The sequence below is a fragment of the Podarcis bocagei genome (assembly GCF_964188305.1).
Source record: "Podarcis bocagei genome assembly, chromosome: 14".
Taxonomy (NCBI): domain Eukaryota; kingdom Metazoa; phylum Chordata; class Lepidosauria; order Squamata; family Lacertidae; genus Podarcis; species Podarcis bocagei.
The window spans coordinates 13,932,838-13,954,663 of NC_138139.1; the positions used below are offsets into that span (position 1 = coordinate 13,932,838).

A 21,826-nucleotide genomic window follows, 5' to 3' on the forward strand; every position below is an offset into this window, starting at 1 on the left:
GTACATACACGAGGGAGGTACATGCTACAATCTTAATATTTGAAGTGACTGGAGTCCAAGCCTGCTGTCGTCTGACTCAAAAGGAAACTCTGGGTGGGAGCATGATTCTGCCTGTACTTTCCACTGCATTTAGAAACAGAAATATAGGAATCACCAAAGGTCTGAACCTGTGGAGAGTCACTGCCACTCAGTGTAGATAATGCTAAGCTCAATAAACCAAAGCTCTGTCTTGGTAGAAATCAGCTTCCTATGTATGTACCTATAACAACTTCCAAATGTTACTAGAAATGCCTTAATACTCTCTCATTTCAGTATGTGTGGAGCTTCAGTTTGTAATGTAATTTCTTCTACAGTTTGATAGGACTAGATGTCCCTTGAAGTCTCTGCAGTTTTCAATGTATCAGCATTAAGTCAGCCTTGCAATCAACAACTTGGTTGGCACCTGAAGGCGACCAGGAATTCCATGCAGATGTGTGAATGGGCTGAGCCAGGAGCAACAAATCTCTCCTTTCCTCTGCCATCAGTACACTTGATTTCCATGTTGACTGAGGAGGAAGAGGTGGTGGCCGAGGACCATTGGGTATGCTAGGGCAGAAGGCAGGGAGACCAACCATAGGGAGAGCCAGAGGCAAGGACAGGCAGAGTCAACTCATTTTGTCTCCATCCTCTTTTTTTTTTTTTATAAAATTTTTATTGGGTTTTCCGCTTTTATGAAGACAATACAGACACAAAAATAACGCAAGACACAAACATGTATAAATTCAGCAGATCCTCGTTTCATAACCTTGTTCCCTGACTTCCCCCCACCCCCCCTCGTGCATCCCAATTCCCAAGATTATATCGGCAAGTTGGTATTTCTCCTCTTAACCATCTTATTCATTTTATTACCTCTTTTCTAATAAAAAAAATTGATTTTCCTAAGTTGGACTTAAGTTCTCTTCCATCGATTTTTCATTTTATCTTGATTAAAAGTCATATTAACCAAACTGAAAGTCTTAAGAGTTTTTAAGAATCTCCTCTTCCCTCCCTCCCATCCCCGGTTTTTGTCCCTTCCCAATAAAAATCCAAAGTCAAGATTCTCAGCCTGGGTTCCTCACGTCCGAGGCTTTCAAGTCTCTTTCAGTCCCTCTCCGCCGGTCTTGTTGATAGTCCTTTATGTCAGTCGTCGAGTCTGGAAAAAGATCTTTCACCATCAAAGCATATTCTCTTCCCACAAGGAGATTTGAAAGCAACTGCTGGAGTATTTCCACAAAGTCTGTATCTTCAAAATCAAAGTCCAAACGGAGGCCCCAATCATATTTCTTTATTTTAAGTTCCTGTATTCCATATTGTCCCAGAACCTCCTCCTTCTTCTTCTGCGTCTTTCGCAGACTTGTGGTAGATATGTTCCCAAAGTCTCCTTGCTTGTGTTCCACAGATGTCAGCTTTTGGTTGTTGCTTCCCAAGGTTACTTTCTCTTTTTCTTGTTTAGTCTCTTCCACCTCTGTAGACATTGTTTCCCATTCAGCTGTGGATTCTTTCTCATTCAGGTCCTCAATACAAATAGCAGAGTTGCCTGTTCCCAAGGTCATAGTGATAAGTTGTTTATTCATGGCTAAGCTCTGCTCTTGTAAGATTCCCACCAATTGAAACATCCTTTCGATTTCCACTAGTAACTTTCCATCCACAGCCATTGTATCCATTGTAGTTTCACAGAATTCCCCCTAGGGGGAATCTGGTTACTTATTAGTCTTTTCTCCAACAGTCCTTTAGCTTATTATTATTACTTTGTTTCCAGCAATTTTAGCTCAATTATAACTCGTCTTAATCCAGAGGGATCTTAGATAGTGATTTTTCCACTTTAAACTGCCCGTTTGGCAGCTTTGACAGCTGTCAAACTCCGCAGCTCTTACACAGGCACAAAGGCAGGACGTTCCCGAGCCCGGGAGGGGGGGTTGTTTAAAACATAAAGAGGGTCTCCAAAACTCCACTCTCCAGCACAAAATTTCCTTTAGCTAAATCTTGAAAGTTAGTGTCCTTTTTAACTCACCCCACCAAGGGTAGGCTCTCCAGCTTAGCTCTTATGTCGTTGCTTAGATCGTCTGCAGGGGGGGGGGTGCGGACTTCCTTTTAGCACACACCCCGGTCGTCTCCAATTCAGGGTAAAATTTTTAAAGTCCCAATCCGTCTTACTCACGGGTAATTCTTTCAGTCCAGATTTCAAGGAAGAAAGTCAGCGCTCTCTGGTCATGGCTCGCGGCTTCGCTCCACCGAGGTAGCGGTCGACTCTCAGTGCCACGCCACCCCCGTATCCTCTCCGCAGCCTTTAAAAAGGCTCTTCGTGGATCAGGGGGGGCGCTTAAGGCACCCGCCGAGTCTTCAGTCCGCAGGCTTCCGCGCCTGCGGTTTTTAAGGGTCCCCGCGTCGCCGGCGCGGCAAAGACCCGTCCTCAGTAGAGCCGATTCCCTCCGCAGCTCGGAGGGAATCCGCCATTTCCAGATCGCGTCTCCATCCTCTTCCCTGTCCAGAGCGTGACTGAGACTAAGGTGGAAGGTGGCTGGCAGTGCCACCCCCTGGACCGGATTTAAGAAAGCAGGTAGGCAATCTGCTGGCTGAGGACAGACTGCACTGGGTGGGGTGGTACCCCATTTGCCCTAACAGAGAGGGCTCCACTAGGAGGACGGGAAGCTTATTCTGCAGTCAAGATCCTCTTCTATCAGCCTGTTTGGTGGAAGGCTTTTTATTTTTATTATTAATTTTTATTTTTATTTTTTTCAAAAAATAGAAATAAAGCAAAGAACAATACATAACCCTGTAAACACACTTATATACATATTTTCCAAAACAAAAACTAATAAAAATAAAAAGAAAGAAAATAAAAAAATAAAAATATAAAGAAAAAAGGCGAAAGAAAAGAAACAATACTTTTCATAACCTGGAATATTACCAAATTCTTGCTTCAAATACTGCAATATATAAATCTTATTAAAATATTATAAAAGACTTCCACCGTATTCACCACACTTCTCTTGGTGGAAGGCTTTTTAAATAGCCTGCTAAGAGGCTTGAATCCTGCGTTTCCATGCTGACTCCCACTAACTTTTGTGCGCTTATTTACAAGGCTGTATGCAATAGGCTTGCAATTACTTCCATCCAGTAGCCGATGATGTGATACACAGATATCCCCATAAGTTATTTGCCCAATTTTACTACATTAAGTACTTCGAAAAGTTAATATCTAAAGGTGGGCTATAACTATTGTAAACAAATAAAAACATGGTGGAATAAAAAGACATTAACTTTAACAACATGTTTGGAACACAGTCCATCTGAGATCCATGAAGAGTGAATGAAATGTTTTTAATGAGTTGCAGAGGTAATAGATTCCCATTTCAAAACAGTCCATTGGCTCGGATTGATGAGTACTTGTGACTAATGATGGCATCTGTCAACAGGCTGGCTGCTCTGGAGCTATCAAAACTAAGGTTAGCAGATTTTTTTCAATGAATCCAAGGACACTTTTCAACTTCCTACTAAATAGATGGATTTTGTGAGGGGACTGATTTGTAAATCCGGGCACTGTCCCTGGGAAACGGGGACGTCCGGTAACCTTAATCAAAACCTTTCAATCTTTTTACAGTTTAGGTTGCCTACTCTATACTCACAAAAATCAGCTGCTGTGTCTTGAGCAAACACTGATTTGTTACTCCCTGTTACACTGGTTGGCAAAGTGAACCAGTTGGCTTTGCCACTGGTTGGCAGGAAAAAAAACTGTACACAATTCCAATCAAGGTATAAACACCACAAGTGACAACCCCATGCGACCATGTGTATTTGGGATTTTTAGAAACATATAAATAGAAAAGTGGTATGCATCCTTAAGTCTGGCAGTTGTTGATTCAGATTTAATCCCAAAACTGTTTCTCTGTTGCATCTTCAGTACCAGTATCACAAAGGGAAGGGCCACAGTTCAGTGGTAGAGTATCTGCTTTGCAATCCCTGGCATCCCCCCGGAAGAGCTGAGAGAGGATCCTGTCTGAAACCCTGGAGAGCTGCTGCCAGTCAGTGTAGACAATACTGAACTAGATGGACCAGTGGTCTGACTCAGCACAAGGCAGCTTCCATTGATTCCCGTGAAGTCCCCCCTCCCCTTCACAGAGCTACAGTAAGGTAGGGGGGATCAGTAAAGGTAAAGGGACCCCTGACCATTAGGTCCAGTCGTGACCGACTCTGGGGTTGCAGCGCTCATCTCACTTTATTGGCCGAGGGAGCCGGCGTACAGCTTCCAGGTCATGTGGCCAGCATGACTAAGCTGCTTCTGGCGAACCAGAGCAGCACATGGAAACCTTGTTTACCTTCCTGCTGGAGTGGTACCTATTTATCTACTTGCACTTCGTGCTTTCGAACTGCTAGGTTGGCAGGAGCAGGGACCGAGCAACAGGAACTCACCCCGTCACGGGGATTCAAACCGCCGACCTTCTGATCGGCAAGTCCTAGGCTCTGTGGTTTAACCCACAGCGCCACCCGCGTCCCCTAAGGGAGGGGGGATTAGCTGAAGGCAAAAACTGACCTTAGCAGTCAAAATAATTTAGCATGGGCGTGATCATGTCTCATTCAGCATTTTTAAAGCCTTGCTAATTTCTATGCAATAAGTTTAGCATGGGGTTAAGACTCAGAAGTCTAGCTCAAGTGCACCCCATCATTTTAATGCTGGGTTTAAACAACAAACATGGAGTGCACGGAATTGTTCAAACTTTGTAAGTATTCGGACAACTCTGCTCAGTGCCAAACGCATGAGACCTCTCTCTGCTGTTTTCCTCTCTGTGGCTGAGCACAGTATAAACAGTCCTTCCACTGCTCCTAACATTTGGCTGCTCTATGTAACCACCTATTTTTCCTGTGTGGAAGAGTTAACCGTAATGCTGGATCCAATCCTACCCTGGACTTGTAACAGTTTGCATTCAAACTGCTCTCTGTAGCTACTGGAGTTTCTCCCAGGTTTAGGCTTGAACAGAGCCTACATACATATGAGAGAGAGAAAGGTGGACTTGCTTGACTGAGTATATAATAGTCTGCTTTATATGTAACCCATCATATGAATTTTCCAGACACCAAGTTAGCCCATTTGTTCAAATTAAAACATACGCTATCTGCAAAAATACAAAAACAGCCAAACGATAACTACAGTTAAACAGCTATTGCTGTCACCTCTCTCCAGAATGCTCTTAAACTTGATTTAATTTCCTTGAACTACTTCGGGCACAGCAGATAAGTAGGGCTGTGTTCTCATCTGGAAACAGCTGTGTGTGTTGCTATGGCTACCCAAGCAAAAAAAAAGTTCACAAAACTGATAACAAACTCATGCAAGTTTTACAGAAGAAGAACTCTGCAAAGCTAGTCAAAACAAAGCACGAGACTTGAGGGAGGATAGAGTATAACTCCGATACTTAAGTGTGGCTCCAATTGCCAAAACATTGCCCAAGACATTCTGTGTATATTAAACAGCAAGCTAAAATGTACGTGATTGCATTCATTTTACTGGCCAGCTTTTACAGCTAAAAATGAAAAATGAAACAAAATGAACTCCCAAGTTTCCTTTGCCTTTCATCCTCATCCCCATCTTTAAATAAAAAGTATGCAGACCTCCAACACATCTAAATTCCAGCAGGGGTGGCCAAAATTCAGTCCTAAAAGTGCATGTATAGCACTGAATCTCTAAAGTCCTGCACCTCAAATTCTGTACAGGTTCAAAGTGGGTCATCCCTTCATCAACATCACAGTCGTAAATAAAACCTCACACATATACTGAACCATACGATACTGTGGAAACAAAGGCACAACCATTGCTGTGTCCTAAGTACACCAGTGCCTTGTTCCACGTAAGAGAAAGTGTTGCCATTTTCTTCCTGACAATAGGAAATGAAGCTGCGAGAAGGAGCTATAATGATAGATAACAAATGCTGCACTTGTTGAATTTCTGCCTCTTGGGCAGCTGATTAAAAGCACAGAAGCTTCATCAGAGAGGGAAACAGCAGCCTGACTGTGAGGTGAAAGAGGGAAACTTGTTTGCTTAGCAATCATGGAACAGGCCTTTGAGCTAAGAAGCAAAATAGAAGTAAGGATAGCATCCACACATGGCAAAAAACAACAACCTGGAGAATATACCAAAAGGATATTATGGGAGTAAGGAACACACTGCACCTCCTCATTGGCCTCTTTCTAAGATTTAAAATTATTGCTCTGTGTGGATTCACTAGAGGGTTATAGTGACAGTAGGTAAGGACACGCTATCCTGGAACTGCAATAAGAGGAAGTACAAATAACACAAATTTATTCCTTTCCCCACTCTGTTTTAACATACAAAGCTGCCCTGAATCCTGTTGGTAATAAGGAGCTGCTTCCTCACTCCATCACCTGCCACAGTTTCATTTGCCTTCTTTAATCAGATTTTCTAAAAAAATAAGTCTTCCAGAAACATATTGTTCCTTCATCTTAATTCATCACACTCGGCAAACAAAAAACCCAGAAGCTTAACTCATACTGACTCATTCAGAAGTTTAACTCATACACAACACATCAAAGTCTGATCTTTTCTAATTGGGGGGGGGGGGGATATGGAAACCCCACCTACCTCTTTCACACTGAGGTCCAGTAAAGCCATAAGTACAGGCACATCTGTTTGGGGCGACACATCTCCCTCCATTAAGGCACCCACTTTCGCAGACAGCTGTAAGTGAAATGAGCAACAGAGTTATTTGGTGCTCCCATGTTTCCATGACGGGCAACAGTTTGTGGCTTTACCCGGGCCTGTAGCTTGTCTCGCTCCCGACAAACCATACACTGTAACCAAGGTTTGGTCCTGGGTTTATAGCTAATAGCCTGTTTGGAGAAGACAAACTATGAGCCTGGGTTCAGGCAACAGCATAGCTTGGCTCAAAGCACCCTAGCAGCAGCAGATCTAAGAGAGAAGTTCAGGGGCTGTGAATCTTCTCTCTGGAGGCCTTCACACTTTCACACTAACCCATAGTTTGGTTTGATGTTACGTGAAAACCAGCTCTGTGGTTTCAAGTGTGTTTTGTTAATTATTTGATCCTTGTATTGTATTTTGGCTATTTTGCTAACTACTCTCCTCCAGGAGGAAGCATAGTCTCAAAACCACAAATAAAATAAAATAATAATGGAAATATTAAGGTTTAGAGTAGAAGCACCCAACCAGCTGTGTAAGAAATTACTATTTGGGTTTTTATCCTCAAGCAGTACCTACAGCTGGGTCCAAGCAATGGTAGCTCTGTACCAGGGTGAAAGAGGTCACCTGCCTGAAAGAGCTATAAAAGGTAAAGGGACTCCTGACCATTAGGTCCAGTCGTGGCTGACTCTGGGGTTGCAGCGCTCATCTCGCTTTATTGGCCGAGGGAGCTGGCGTACAGCTTCCGGGTCATGTGGCTAGCATGACTAAGCCGCTTCTGGCAAACCAGAGCAGTGCACGGAAACACCGTTTACCTTCCCACCGGAGCGGTAGCTATTTATCTACTTGCACTTTGACGTGCTTTTGAACTGCTAGGTTGGCAGGAGCAGGGACCGAGCAATGGAAGCTCACTCCGTCGCGGGGATTCAAACTGCCGACCTTCTGATCGGCAAGTCCTAGGCTCTGTGGCTTAACCCACAGTGCCACCCGAGTCCCTTTATAAGGACATACCCTTACTTAAAAGACAAAAACTTTCTATTTCCCCCTTCTTTCTCTCTATGAAACCTCACACACATCTGCCCAACTGAATTACAGGCCTCTTTCTAAGAACATGATTTGCAGTTAAACACATTATTACAAATCCACATTGCTTGGCAAAACCACTTGCTGGAATATGGATGGCCTGGGACTCTGACAGTCTTACTCATTTTGACCAGCAAGCAAGCCTTTGCTGGTGAATGCCAAACTCTATGAACTACTTATCAAATGCAGTCATGTATTTCAAAACAGCCAAACATCAAGCTCAGCTATGACTTTATTTGAAAAGCCAAAGATTTAGCATATGTAATCCAATTCCCCGATATGTTACAATTTCAACAGAGCAAGATATGGGCACAATCCAGCCATTTCTGCGCATGAAAAGGAGTTACTAATAAAATGCATTGTAAGTCTATCCTTTCCATCCCTTTGCCAGCCTTGCACCAATGTACCACAGTTCACAATCTAGTAATTTCTGGTCAACCAAGACTCTCCTAGACCTCACTTACCTGCCTCTAGTGCCTGTCACTCCCCAGGCAACACATATATCATTTGCTTCTGCAGTGAGCAGCATGGATGGATGTAAATGAGATGTGGGAAGACCTCATCTTAACTGGAAAGGCTGAGTGCATTTCAGTGTACCCAGTCATGCAGCAGTACAACCAGGATGAAGCCAGCATGGCGTGGGGGTGAACATTAGAATACATTCTGATAGGAGCCAACTTGCAGTTTGCTCCACATTTGCAAAGGGGCCAGACAGCACCCACAGTTGAAGTTCTAACTAATCAGATCCTACATGCATAAAACCTTTCAAGTCTTTGATAATTCTAAGAACGCAAGAACTGTTTTAAGCAACGTGGTTGATGTGCTGTGAGTTACGTTGTTTTAATTGTGATGTGGAAAATGGAAACTAATAATTTATTTATTTTTTAAGAATGCATAGAACTGCAACATCAGGCAATATCCAATTATTATGAATTTGTCTGATGCTTACTTTAATTGTTCCAGTCAGAAAGAATTCTCCTGGCATCTATTGCAAAGTCACGTGCTAGCTTGAAAAATTCCACAGCAGTTAACCAGCAGCCCAGAATTTGTTGATTACAATGGATTTGTTAGTCTTCTTGTGGCTGAGCTCTACATTTTAATTAACCAGTACAGAGTCAAATGTCAGATGAGAATTTTTAGCTCAAAACTGGGCCACTTCTCTCAGTTTCACAACAGAAGTCTCAACCAAAAGACCGCTTCCCAGTGACTGCCCTTTCCCTAAAGAAACCTGGAAGCAACACTGCATGATGACACAGTGCCACTGCCTGATTACTCGGCAGCTTCCAGTTGGTGGCTTCCAGTAAGATCTCTTCCTGCAACCACTGGTGCTGGCAAAGCCCCCATTTCACCCAAAATTTCTCCTCTGCCTCCAAAAGTCACTAAAATGCATCCCTCGTCACTTAGCACACATAGGACAGCACCCCTAGCTAAATGTTAGATTACATTTACAGTGGTACTTCTGGTTGCGAACGGGATCCATTCCGGAGCCCCGTTCACAACCTGAGCAGAATGCAACCTACATCTGCACATGCGTGGATCACGATTCGCCACTTCTGCGTATGCGCGTGACATCATTTTGAACGTCTGCGCATGCACGAGTGGCGAAACCCGGAAGTATCCCTTTCCAGTACTTCCAGGTCGCCGCGGGACGCAACCTGAAAAGATTTAACTTGAAGTGTCTTTAACCCAAGGTAGGGCTGTACTTACGCTGCCCACAGTGTGTTCCTGTGTATCCTTTCTGACAGAGACAATGGTCATCACTGCATGTACCTCCATTCATACACCTGATGTTGCAATGTTGCACTGGAAAGGAAAGACAATTACTTAATTGTGTAGTCTAGAGAAGCTAAACAGCAGATGGCAACCATTTTAAATGTTTAATTCTGTGAAGCGCTGACCACAACCACCATCAAATAGAAATGCAGAATGCCTCATTGTATTTTGTGGCTTTTTGGTCGCCGTTAAGGGGCCTGGTAGGAATTTTTCCACTTGGCAAATTGGCACCAGCCATTTGGTTTTTTCACCTACCTTGTAGCAAATCGTCACAACTTTCTTGGTTTGGTGGTTAGACATTGGTAGGGGTATTGTTATGTAGATGAATGGGGGAGAGGAGCACCATCACCTCCCCCAGATAATGAAGGGTAGTCCGGTAAAGGATTCCAGGGGGCGTGGCCACGTCCGAAGCCTATGGAGGTCAGGGCCCAAGGCACGCCCCCAAGTGGTGACCCCTGGGGAGTGCCTAGTTGATGTGCACCCCTGCTGGTGTTAACCCTTCCCGGCCTTTCAGGCAGACAGACGGAAGCCGGATAGTCATTTAGGACCAATGCCTAAGCCAATACCGCTCATCACCTGTAACCAATAAAGTTGTGGCCAATTTTAGCCCATTAACCTTAATTATGGTGTATTGTGTCTTTATTTCTGCTGGGGGAGGCAGGAACTCGCCATGCAATGTGCAGCCAAGCTTTCTGAAATCAAAGGAGCACAGGAAGTATCAAGAAAGTCCTTGAATACAGTGCTCTTCTGCCTTGCGACCACACTTATTGTTGGACTCCAATTCCCTTCATCCCAAGCAGACCTGGTGCAAAAAGAGCTTTTAAGTTCTCTGCCTTGGAAGGAGGGTAAGGCCCTCTCAACACGCCGGTTTGGGGCTGCCTCTGTGAGACCCCATGGAGTTGTTCAAGTTCCCATAATATCCTACAAAAGCATCCCTACTCGTCTTCCAGAGCCAATACATCAAGAATAGCTTGCCTGGCAAGCAAGGTGGAAAGCTGAAAAGTATTTTGCGATGGTTTTTGGAAGGCTAAGGGTGCTCATGCAAGATCTCATGCGAACTGGGACAGACCTGCAAGATCTTGTGAGAGCACCCCAGAGCTCTTGACCTTGCCTCCAAGTAAGATGCAGAACTTAAAAGCTTTCGTTCCACTTTGCTTGTATTTAACTTGCAAAATTTCAACCAGCTGGTCTTCAGTTGTGTGTGGTTGAAATCACACAAGTTAAATGTGCATAAGATGTGATTGTTTGCTACATTTTAAAACATTGTGGCAGCAACTTTATACTCTGACTCTATGGAAGCTGTAGAAACAATTGGCTACTTTCAACTACTGTAAGTGATATCCAGAGTATACTTATTGAAATCAATGGACTTGATCAACTTAAATCCATTGATTTCAGTTGGTCTACTCCGAATATGACAGCTAGGACACCATCCAATGCTATTATTTTCCAACCAAAGTGAAAGGGCACAATTTAGAGGAAAAAATTAGCAATTGTATTTGCTGACTTCCATAGAGGAATCGCCCAGCTCTCTACCACTGAAATCATTGAGGTTTGGGGCCAAACTATATAGGATGCTAAATGTGTCTTTGCATGTAAAGGTTTTTTCTGAAATTGCTATCAGTGGAGGGATTCTTCCCAACATAAATAGCAGCTTTGAAAGAGGTTTTTTATTTTGCCACAACCACAGCAAGTGATGAAAGGGTTAAATTGCCTACCCACCTGTCTGCCTCAGGGGCAATAATTTGAGGCCCTCCCAGTGGCTGCTATTTAGGATTTAGGAAAACAAAACCTACATGCTAGATGCAAAGACTCATATAAGGTCACATCTAGTTCAAAAGCTAGATTCTGTGCAAGGCATCTGCAAATCTGCAGCCCACTATAATTGGTGGAGCCTTATTCACACCCTCCTAAGTAGGTCTGAAAAAGGTGGGCAGTGGTTTCAAAATGTATGGTCGGACTTTGCTTTATAAAACCTTAGGAAAACAGAAGGGATTAGAAAACACATAGGAAATGATATCATCTGTCAGGCGGAGTAGGAACTTAAACCACAAACTGATTTCAATTTGAGTAAAGCAAGCCAAAAACTAAGTTCCATTCCCACATTTATTACCAAAGGCATTTAAATGCTTTGAGATAATAAGTTTAACGGTAGCTTAAGTGCAGAGCTGTTGTTGTTTTACCTTACTTTTCCCCCCAAGCTACAGGCTGATAATATTTCTTCATCTTAGTCTTATACGCAACTCTGCAATGCGGGACTGTGGGTGAGAGGGTACCCGATTCTGCCTTAATTCATTTTCCAAAGGAAATTATTTCTCATGCAGTCTTAATTATCTGGCAGACTAGGAATGCAAATCATCGTTTTTATTGGGAATTGTTTTTAAGACCTGAGTGGGGCTGCATGGACTCACCAGTGTTGAAGCTTTTTACAGCTTTCCTTTTCTTTTACCTTGTGGCAGTGGGAGGGAACCTAGGGTTCAAGGGTGAAATGTGCCCCCCCTCGGGCCTCTTTATCAGGTCCCTGGGACTCTGCCCAGGCCACACAAACCTCCCTCAGCCACGTCCCCTTTCCCTAAGCAACACCCCACCCAGCTTTGTTTCAAAGTCTCCTTGAGTGGTTTTGCTTCCTTCATTGCATTTCCAGGCCAGCTGTGGAGGAAGAAGTTCCTATTCCTCCCTGGCCAGCATGGAAACCAGGAAGTCTGGAAGAGGAGTGACGGCAACCCTTCCTCTGCCAGCCCATTCACTCACCCACATGGAATTCCCTGAACCCACCTTCCTGGAATTCATGCCACCTTTGATGTTACATACAAGGCTGCATGAACAGATCTAAACTAGGGCCAACAATCATAGATGTATCCAACACTGGTATGGATGATGACTGTTTACGTAACTAAAAGCAAAAAAGAAAAGGGGGGAAAAGAGAGTGGGTGCAATGGAACTGATGCGAGTATTCTGCATCCACCCATCTGTACGGAAATTTGGGCAATTCTTCAACAGCAATCCATTGCATTTTCTGTCAAAACTTCTTGCAACCCAATCCAATGCATGGCTATTCAGAAGTAAGTCGCATTGTTTTCAACAAGGCTTAAGTGTGTTTAGGATTGTGTCCTTAAATATCTAAAGGCAGCTGAGAGTACTCTATACAATGGTACCTTGGTACTAAAACGCCTTGGTTGGTTCCCAAACGCCAAAAACCCAGAAATAAATGTTCTGGTTTGCGAACGTTTTTCGGAAGCTGAACATCTGATGCGGCTGTCGTCTATTGCTTCCGGGGAGCCTGCACCAATCAGAAGCCACGCCTTGGTTTTCAAACATTTTGGAAGTCAAACGGACTTCCGGAATGGATTAAGTTTGGCGCTTTTGTTTTTGCTATTTATTTTGCGTTTTTGTTTTTGAGGCTTTTTCGGTTAATTTGTTTTGTGACTGTATGGAACCCAGTTCAGCTACTGATTGATTGACTGTGTGACTATCATCAGTACAGGTAAGAATTTTTTTAAATTTTTATCACCCACAATACTGTCTTATTTATTTTATAGTACAGTACATTGATTATTGCTTTCATTTTATGGATCAGTGGTCTCATTAGATAGTAAAATTCAAGTTAAATTGCTCTTTTAGGGGTTGTTTTTAAATGTCTGGAATGGATTAATCATTTTGCATTACATTCTATGGGAAAGAGCACCTTGGTTTTGGAATGCTTTGGTTTTGGAACAGACTTCTGAAACGGATTAAGTTTGAGAACCAAGGTACCACTGCATTTGCAAATGAAAGCATCAGTTGGTCAGAAAGAACATGAATGTTCAGGTGTGTTCTTCCAATAAGATGGCTTCAGCAGGTTTTAAACGGAAAGTGGATAAATTCACTGAAGGCAGGTCTATAAATAGGAAATGGCAGCTGTAAATGGATCACTGAGTGGCAGAGGCAGTATACCTCTGAATACGAGCTGTTGGGAGCAACTACAGAGGTGAGTAGGTAAAAAGGTAAAGGACCCCTGGACGGTTAAGTCCAGTCAAAGGTGACTATGGGATAGGGGCACTCATCTCGCTTTCAGGCCAAGGGAGCCAGCGTTTGTCCACAGACAGCTTTTCGGGTCATGTGGCCAGCATGACTAAACTGCTTCTGGCACAACAGAACACCGGAAACCAGAGTGCACAGAAACGCTGTTTACCTTCCCACCAAAGCGGTACCTATTTATGTACTTGCACTGGTGCTTTCAAACTGCTGGGTTGGCAAGAGCTGGGACAGAGCAATGGGAGCTCACCCCATCACAGGGATTCAAGCCGCCAACCTATTGCCTTCATGTCCTGGTTGTGGTCTTCCTGGAAATGTTTAATTAGCCACTGCTGAAAACAGGATGCTAGAATAGATGGACCTTTGGCCTGATCTAGCAGGGTTCTTCTAACTTTCAAGGGAGGGTGCCTCCACAATCTCTTTGAAAAGCTTCAGGAAGAACCAAGTTGCCAGAAAACATCTGTGAGGTCTAAGGATAAATGCAGGGGAGGGTCCGGAATGTTTTAAGGCATCCAAAGCTGTCTTCGCCAGCCATGTCTCAGTGTTGAGATTCAAGGAAAGAACAGATGTGAAGTTTTAAGCAGCTTGGGCTGTTGCTTAGTTTAAGGAGGGGGGTGGTATTTCTGCTACGTTTTATTTATCAATGAATTGCTGGAGAGGTCTGTGATTGAATAACAAAGTAGAATAAATGCTTCATTCTGCCGGAAGCATTCATACATGGGGCCGTTCTGACAATAACAAGAATGGAGCAAATGATATTTCAGAGGACTTGCGCTTACAATTTTCAGTCTAGTCCAGTGGTTCTCAACCTGTGGGTCCCCAGATGTTGTTGGACTACAACTCCCATCATCCCTGAGCTCTGGCCTTGCTAGCTAGGGGTGATGGGAGTTGTAGTTCGACAACATCTGGGGACCCACAGGTTGAGAAAGGCTGGTCTAGTCACTCTTGAGAGGAAAGCGTTATCATGAACCCCCAAGGAGATGTCCTGGAGAGGCTGGTCCAGGGGTCTGCAACCTTTAAGACAAAAAGAGCCACTTGGACCTGTTTCCGAAGGGAAAAAAACTGGGAGCCACAAAACCATTGTGACATTTAAAACAAATATATCTCCGGAGCCGCGATCTGACAGCGGGCGGGAAGGTGACATCGGGACGGTGCATGACTAATGCATGCACCGCCCCCATGCGACGCCACAGCCAGTACAGCGTCCGCCACAGTGGGGAGTGTCGGGGCGCACAATGCACCTCCTCCCCTCGCTAGTATCCACCCCGGAGCCGCGGCAAAGGTGTAAAAGAGCCACATGCGGCTCCGGAGCCGCGGGTTGCAGACCCCTGGGCCTGGTCAGATTAAGAAGCTGAGTGGGAGGAGTTTGAGGGGCTGGAATCAGATGATCCCTAGGACTGCCCTATTGGGCTGGGCCTCATCTGGTCTCCAGGAAGTTTCAGAGATGTCTGGGGAGGCAGGAGCCCAGGGGGCATGCCAGTCATTGGATCGATGTCTTAGTCATGCACAGCATCCGCTGTGCCTTCACCCAGGTGATATGCAATAACAATGTAAGGCAGTAACATTGGACGGCTGAGCTCAGTGCAGTGTGGGAATAAAAAAGGCTAGGCAGGAGAAAAGTATATGAACACTCCTCTCCAAGGGCTCACACATTTGCACAGTCCCAGCAAGCAACAGTTTGGCTTCCAGCATTGTGCAAACCATGCCAGTATTGCAGTTCATTACATCTTGAGAAATTTTTGGAATTGTGGTTTTATTCAAGGACACAGTGAGCTCTAATCTCAGCTTTTGTTGGAGAACTATCAAAACTAGTTGCCAGATTAAAAAAAAGGAAAGAAAATGCTGCTAGTACCCCAAAACAATTAAAGGGCTTTAAAGGGAAGCTTGGTTTCCCGGTTTTCATTTTTGCCGGTGGATATCTCACAAAGGGTAGGAGCATTGCATAGGCCCATCTAATATGCCTTGCAAATGAATAAATGAAGAAAGCAAGTAGCCTACACATTGCTTGAAACAAAAGACACCGCCTTATAGTGAGTCAGATCATTGTTCCATCTTATTCAGGTTTTCCTTCACTGACTGACAGTGGATCTTTGGGATTTCAGAAAAAAGTATCTCCCAGCTCTACCTAGAGATCCCAGGGATTGAACTTGGAACATTTTGCATGCAAAGCAGGTTCTCTGCCACTGAGCTATGGCCCTTCCCTTTCAAACTGTCAATCACTGCTAGTGTGAGGTCTGGTAATAGACACAACCCATGTTGCCTATAAATGGGGATGAGTTCTGCCCTGAATGATTCTGCTATTATTTTACTTGTTACAAATGTTGACCCTGATTTTTACTCCCAAATCTCATGCTATTTTATGAACCCACTAAAAATAATATAGGCCAATTCCAAAAGAGCAATGCCACTGACAAGGAAGGAAGGAAGGAAGGAAGGAAGGAAGGAAGGAAGGAAGGAAGGAAGGAAGGAAGGAAGGGCAATTAATACCAAATATCTAAATGCCAGGTCATTTAACTCCCACAAAAAGCCATCCCTGTCTGCCTTTCCTGTTTGTCTCAATAATTTAGACTTCTGTTGCAAGCACGACCAATTTTTCAAAAAGCATATAGCGTCTGGCGAGCCAAATGCAATTGCCAATACTTGTATAGTATTTGTTACTTTTTAAAAAATGGCCATAAGGAATGTCTGCAATAGCTAGAACCCAAGATTCCTTTAGTTGTGGTAAATGATTAATACTGAGTCAGTGTTTAGCTGTCTGAACTACCAAGTTACTTTCAAGTTAAAACATACCACACTGCCAATTCAAGAGCATAAGAATAACCTAGCCCTAGAAAACATACCTGACTTTGAGCCACAGGACGGGGCGATCTGGCCACTTGGACATGTGCACATGTTCGGTCTTGAGCAAAATCCATCTCCACAGGAATGTCTACAGATTGCTGTAAGGGAAGAGAGGAAAAACCCAAAAGGGGTATAAGCAGAAAAACAGATTTTAAGCAGGTTAGCATGCACTCTGATGGTTTTTAGGCACTAATGTTGAATGGTTTACAGCTACTTATCTGTCCTTGGGTGACTGAGGCTCCATACTACACCTTCAAAGTGCATACAAAGCAGAGATTTCCCCTCAGAGAATTTTGGGCACTGTAGTTTTTAAAGTGTTGGTGGGAACTGTAACTTTGCTAGGGATAAACTACAGAGCCCAGAATTCTATGGGAAGGGCAGAGAAATGTGCCTTAATGGCATAGTATGTATGCAGTTTGACATTCAATGGCTCTTCATTGGTCCTAGGGTCAATCCCCACATTACATTTCACATATCTGCAGTCCTGTACACTTGAGTAAAAAAGAAAGGAGTGTTGTGCAGTGTAGAAATGGTCATGGTGGGGTTGTTTTTGTTCCAGACCTGAAATGCTAAACTAACTCTTACATCCATTTTGAAAAGTTTTGCCATTTCCCCTTACCCCTATGTGCCATCATATACAAAAGCATGGTCTGAAAACTATAAGCAGGATAATTAACCCCTAGGAAGTTTGTATAGCAGAACTTCAACTGTGTTTTGTAAGAATGCCCTATGGAACAGTTGAGCATGCCTTTCGGTTGTGCAGTGGACAACTATATACTGTTGTGGTTGCTGGCTGGTTGCTTCTTTATTACCTGGTTCAGCTAATTGGCTTTGACTGAGAAAAACATGGTCAGGTGTGCCCTTTTAATGAAATTCAAATACTCATCATTCCACTGAGGTGTTATTACAAGCCGGAGGATCTGTAGTATTAATGGTGAAGAAGGCACTTCTACAGAGGTGCTTGCCAGAGGATCAATTGGGGTGGGTGAACATGGCTAACCCCTTTGAGTGTTTGTGTTACCCTTTTCTGAACCTTTTTCAGCTCCTCAACATCCTTCTTGAGGTGCCACACCCAAGGTGCCACACTGATAAAGCTAAATTACACTTGCAGTGGATTACCAGAGGGGAGAACGTAAGGGATAAATGCCAATGTTGAGAAAGGCTGCATTATGCTTAACACTTTCAGTGTGAGAGCCCTTGCATGAAGGCTAGAAGTGTCGGGAATGGTGTGCCACGTTTGCCCACTCTTGACTGACCCATCAGTGAGCACTTCCTTACCCAAGCTCCTATCTAACCATTAATGCCACAGATTGTGTGGGTTGCAATAACACAGCAGAAGTATAACGCTGAGAAACAGCTCTGAAAAAATGTTTCTTGTAAAGCAGGGCAAATGGCTGAATGTTGCATGTTTTTGTTGGATCGCAAAGAGTTCTTCTTGGCCTCCTACTTACGCTCCTTTGTGTGTAGCTGCAATTGCCATGCTGAGGCTGTTTGACGCACCTTCCATATGACAACCAGCAGGAAACAGACTAGACCACAGACCAGGGGTGGGGAGCCTAAGGCCTGAGGGCCAAATACAGCCTCTCCCAGGCCTATCTTACCCTCAGGACTCTTCTCTAGGCCTGCTTTCATGTGGTTAGAATGTACCCTACCTTTACAAAGGTAAGAATCACATACAATTTGTTGTAACCCAACCTGGCACCTTAGGCTGGAGAGTAGGTGTTGTTTGTTAACAATGGCCTGTTACCTCGCCAACTTTTGCCTCTGGCCTCACCCAACACTAGCATGTGGCCCCCCGAAGTTCCTCATAAGCGTATGTGGCCCTCAGGCTGAAAAAGGCTCCCCACCCCTGCCATAGAATGAAAAGGAAAAAATGAAAGCATATGGGAATGGCACTGAAATGACAGGAGGGATTTAGCTATGTTTGGGGGAAAACAATAGCAAGCGTTTCCTCTATTACGGACTCGTTGTTAAAACCGTGTTTATGGAAGACAATCTTACTCAGCTACGAGTGATCGCCAAAGAAGAAGAAGAAGAAGAGTTTGGATTTGATATCCCGCTTTATCACTACCTGAAGGAGTTTCAAAGTGGCTAACATTCTCCTGTCCCTTCCTCCCCCCACAACAAACACTCTGTGAGGTGAGTGGGGCTGAGAGAGAAGTGTGACTAGCCCAAGGTCACCCAGCAGCTGCATGTGGAGGAGCGGAGACACGAACCCGGTTCACCAGATTACGAGTCCACCGCTCTTAGCCACTACACCACACTGGTATCTGAAATAAAGAGCAAAGAATGACTTACGGACTATGCACTGGTTTCCACCTGGTAATGTTTTCCATCCAGGACAACAGTAGGCATTGTAACGTGATCCACATACGTTGGGTCTACAAGATGGATACAAATGAGATTAGCTCTATGTCATTGCTACAACAAGCATTAAGCATCTCTGCTAACAAATGGTAGGCTTAGAGGAAGGGCAAATGTGTTAGTGAGGCTACAGGTGCACTTCAAAAGCTATCATATAATGTTCATGGTGATGTTTCACATGTTTTTACATCTGCCTGACAGCTTCCCTTCCCTTCTCCTCCTGAATCATTTTGGTGGAGGAGAGGCACCACTGAAGAGAGAAAAAACCTGAGAGGGAAGGGAAGCAGTTTTTCAACAGGAAAAAAACTCTTCCTCCTCCTGTTGTTGTTGTTATACATGCATCCACCTCCACAGAAGCCACAGAGGAAATATCAGCTGACCCAAAAAAATCATATTAAATGTGCAGACCATTTTAATGGGTCCACCCACAGCCATTAGCTTAGATGGCTTTTTTAAAAAAAGGACAAATTATCATTATTAATTCCATTTATGAATCGCTTCCTATGAAGCATTGCAAAGCAATTTCAGAGCACAATAAAAACATACATAAAAATTGCATACATAAAAACCATTCAGATACAATGCAGACCTTGGCTGAGATAAAAAAAAATCTCCACTCAAAAGGCTTGTTGAAAGAGAAAAGGTCTTCAACAGGCATGAGAAGAAAATAGAGGTGGTGCCTGTCTCAGGTGTAATGAGAGGGAGCTCCCATGGGTAGGTGCCACCACACTAAAGGCCCTGTTCCTACATTGAGCAGAACGGACCTCCTGGTAAGATGATATCTTCAAGATGCCCTCTCCTATGGAACACAGGGATCAGTTGGGTATTTTGTATGGGACTTTGTATACTAGTGCCATCACCTTGAACTTAGCACAGTAGCTAATTGGCAGCCAGTGCAATTCTTTCAGAGATGGTGTAATATGATAGCAATATTCTGCCCCTAGGAGCAGCTGAGCTGCCACTTTTTGCACCAGCTACAGTTTCTGCATCAGCCTGAAGAAAACACCTGCACAGAATGCAATCCAGTTTGAGAGCTACCAGCACACAGAGGATAGTGGTCAAACTATCCTGGTCCAGAAATTGCCATATTGGCTCCCAGTACTTTTCCAAGCACAATTCAAAGTGTTGGTGCTGACCTTTAAAGCCCTAAATGGCCTCAGCTCTGTATACCTGAAGGAGCGTTTCCACCCCCATTGTTCAGCCTGGACACTGAGATCCCGCTCCAAGGGTTTTCTGGTGGTTCACTCACTGTGGGAAGTGAGGTTACAGTGAACCAGGCAAAGGGCCTTCTCGGTAGTGGCACCCACCCTGTGGAACGCCCTCCCATCAGATGTCAAGGAACTATACAACCTTTAGAAGACACCTGAAGGCAGCCCTGTATAGGGAAGTTTTTAATGTTTAATGTTTTGTTATGTTTTTATATATGCTGGAAGCTACCCAGGGTGGCTGGGGTACAAATATTATTATTATTTGGGCCTCTACCTGACAAAGACAGTTCCAAGAGCATCCCCATACTATGAATCTGTTCCTTCGGGGGGAGGATGATGCCATCCAAAGCAGGAAATTAACCAATTATCAGGAGTTGGGGACTGCTCACCATCATGCCAGAATTTGGCCCTCACCCAGCCAACAGGCACCAGCCCAGGGCTTCCAAGGCCTCTTCCAATTCAGATGTTACTGATAAATTATGAAACTTCATCCCAAATCTCCTGCTCCCAGGGGCTTAATGTAGATGGTTAAACAGCACTGGGGCCAGGACAGTATTCTGCAACACCCCACCCAGCACAACTTCCAGGAGGCCAAGAGATAAATACCCAAAGCTTGTCTCTGAAACCGACTCTGGAGATAGGACCAAAACCACTGTAAGACGCTGTCCCTGGACAAAAGAACTCCATGGGATGGCTACTTGAACATTCAGTGGAGGCAGAGAAGTGGACCTTCTTTAAGGAGAACAGTTTTATCAACAGCTTTTAGCAATTACAACTCAATGGAACTTCCATGTGCAGAATAAAAAAGGTAAAGGGACCCTTGACCATTAGGTCCAGTCGCGGCCGACTTTGGGGTTGCGGTGCTCATCTCGCTTTATTGGCCGAGGGAGCCAGCGTACAGCTTCTGGGTCATATGGCCAGCATGACTAAGCCGCTTCTGGCGAACCAGAGCAGCGCACGGAAACACAGTTTACCTTCCTGCCGGAGCAGTACCTATTTATCTACTTGCACTTTGAGGTGCTTTCGAACTGCTAGATTGGCAGGAGCAGGGACCGAGCAACGGGAGCTCACCCTGTTGCAGGTATTCGAACCGCTGACCTTCTGATCGGCAAGCCCTAGGCTCTGTGGTTTAACCCACAGCACCACCCGTGTCCCTATGTGCAGAATACCTCTGCATAAATCATGGAAGGTAATGGGGTGGGCGGCTGGCTGCCTCCACCAGTCTCAGTTGGCATGTTTACCAAAGTCACCTGACTATCCAGTTTTGGAAACAGAGGGCTAACCTAGATGGATCTTTGTTCTGAACCAGCCTGTCAAGAGTGTGACAGCCAAGATCCATAGCTCAGCTGTAGAGTACCTGCCTTGCAAGCAGAAGGTCCAGTCCCCAACGGCATCCCCAGTTAGGGTTACGAGAGATTCCTGAATGAAATCCTGGAGAGCCAAGGCCATTCAGTGTAGATAATATTGTGTAGATGGACCAGATGGTCTGACTCAGTATAATGCAGCCTGAACCTAGCAAGAGCCACTCTTAAGATTCTAGTGGCAGCAGGCTGAATGAGTGAGTGAGTGAAGAGCATATTTCTATTCGGTCCATCTGTGCCCACCTTTCCTGCATCTGCTGCATCCACCCTGATCACAGTTCAGAGGATCAGGGTGCTAGCCATAAACATAGTCCATTGTGTTTCAGCCACTATTCCTCAGAGCTACAGAGTTTTCTAAAGTTACCCCTCTTATCAGCGCCAAACACTTGCCAATAAGGTAAAGCAAAGGTTTTGTTCCCTTGTTCCCTGAGGAAACAAGATTTTATAAATACAGATAACAGCATTGGATGCTGGCTGCCGTGGAAGGAATGCAATTTGCAATGAACATGTGGTGCTGG

General features: G+C 44.4%; 1 protein-coding gene across 3 annotated transcripts in view; it reads right to left on the minus strand.

Moving 5' to 3' along the window:
• FBN1 (fibrillin 1) overlaps positions 1-21,826 on the minus strand; it is a 220,725-nt gene that overhangs the window by 173,497 nt on the left and 25,402 nt on the right. For all 3 annotated transcript variants that reach the window (XM_081169954.1, XM_081169955.1, XM_081169956.1), the window contains exons 3-6: positions 18,674-18,756; positions 16,375-16,473; positions 9,455-9,550; positions 6,611-6,706 (exon numbers count right to left, since the gene is read on the minus strand). In XM_081169954.1, coding sequence (XP_081026080.1) covers positions 6,611-6,706; positions 9,455-9,550; positions 16,375-16,473; positions 18,674-18,756 — 374 coding nt within the window. The remainder of the gene's footprint in view (positions 1-6,610; positions 6,707-9,454; positions 9,551-16,374; positions 16,474-18,673; positions 18,757-21,826) is intronic.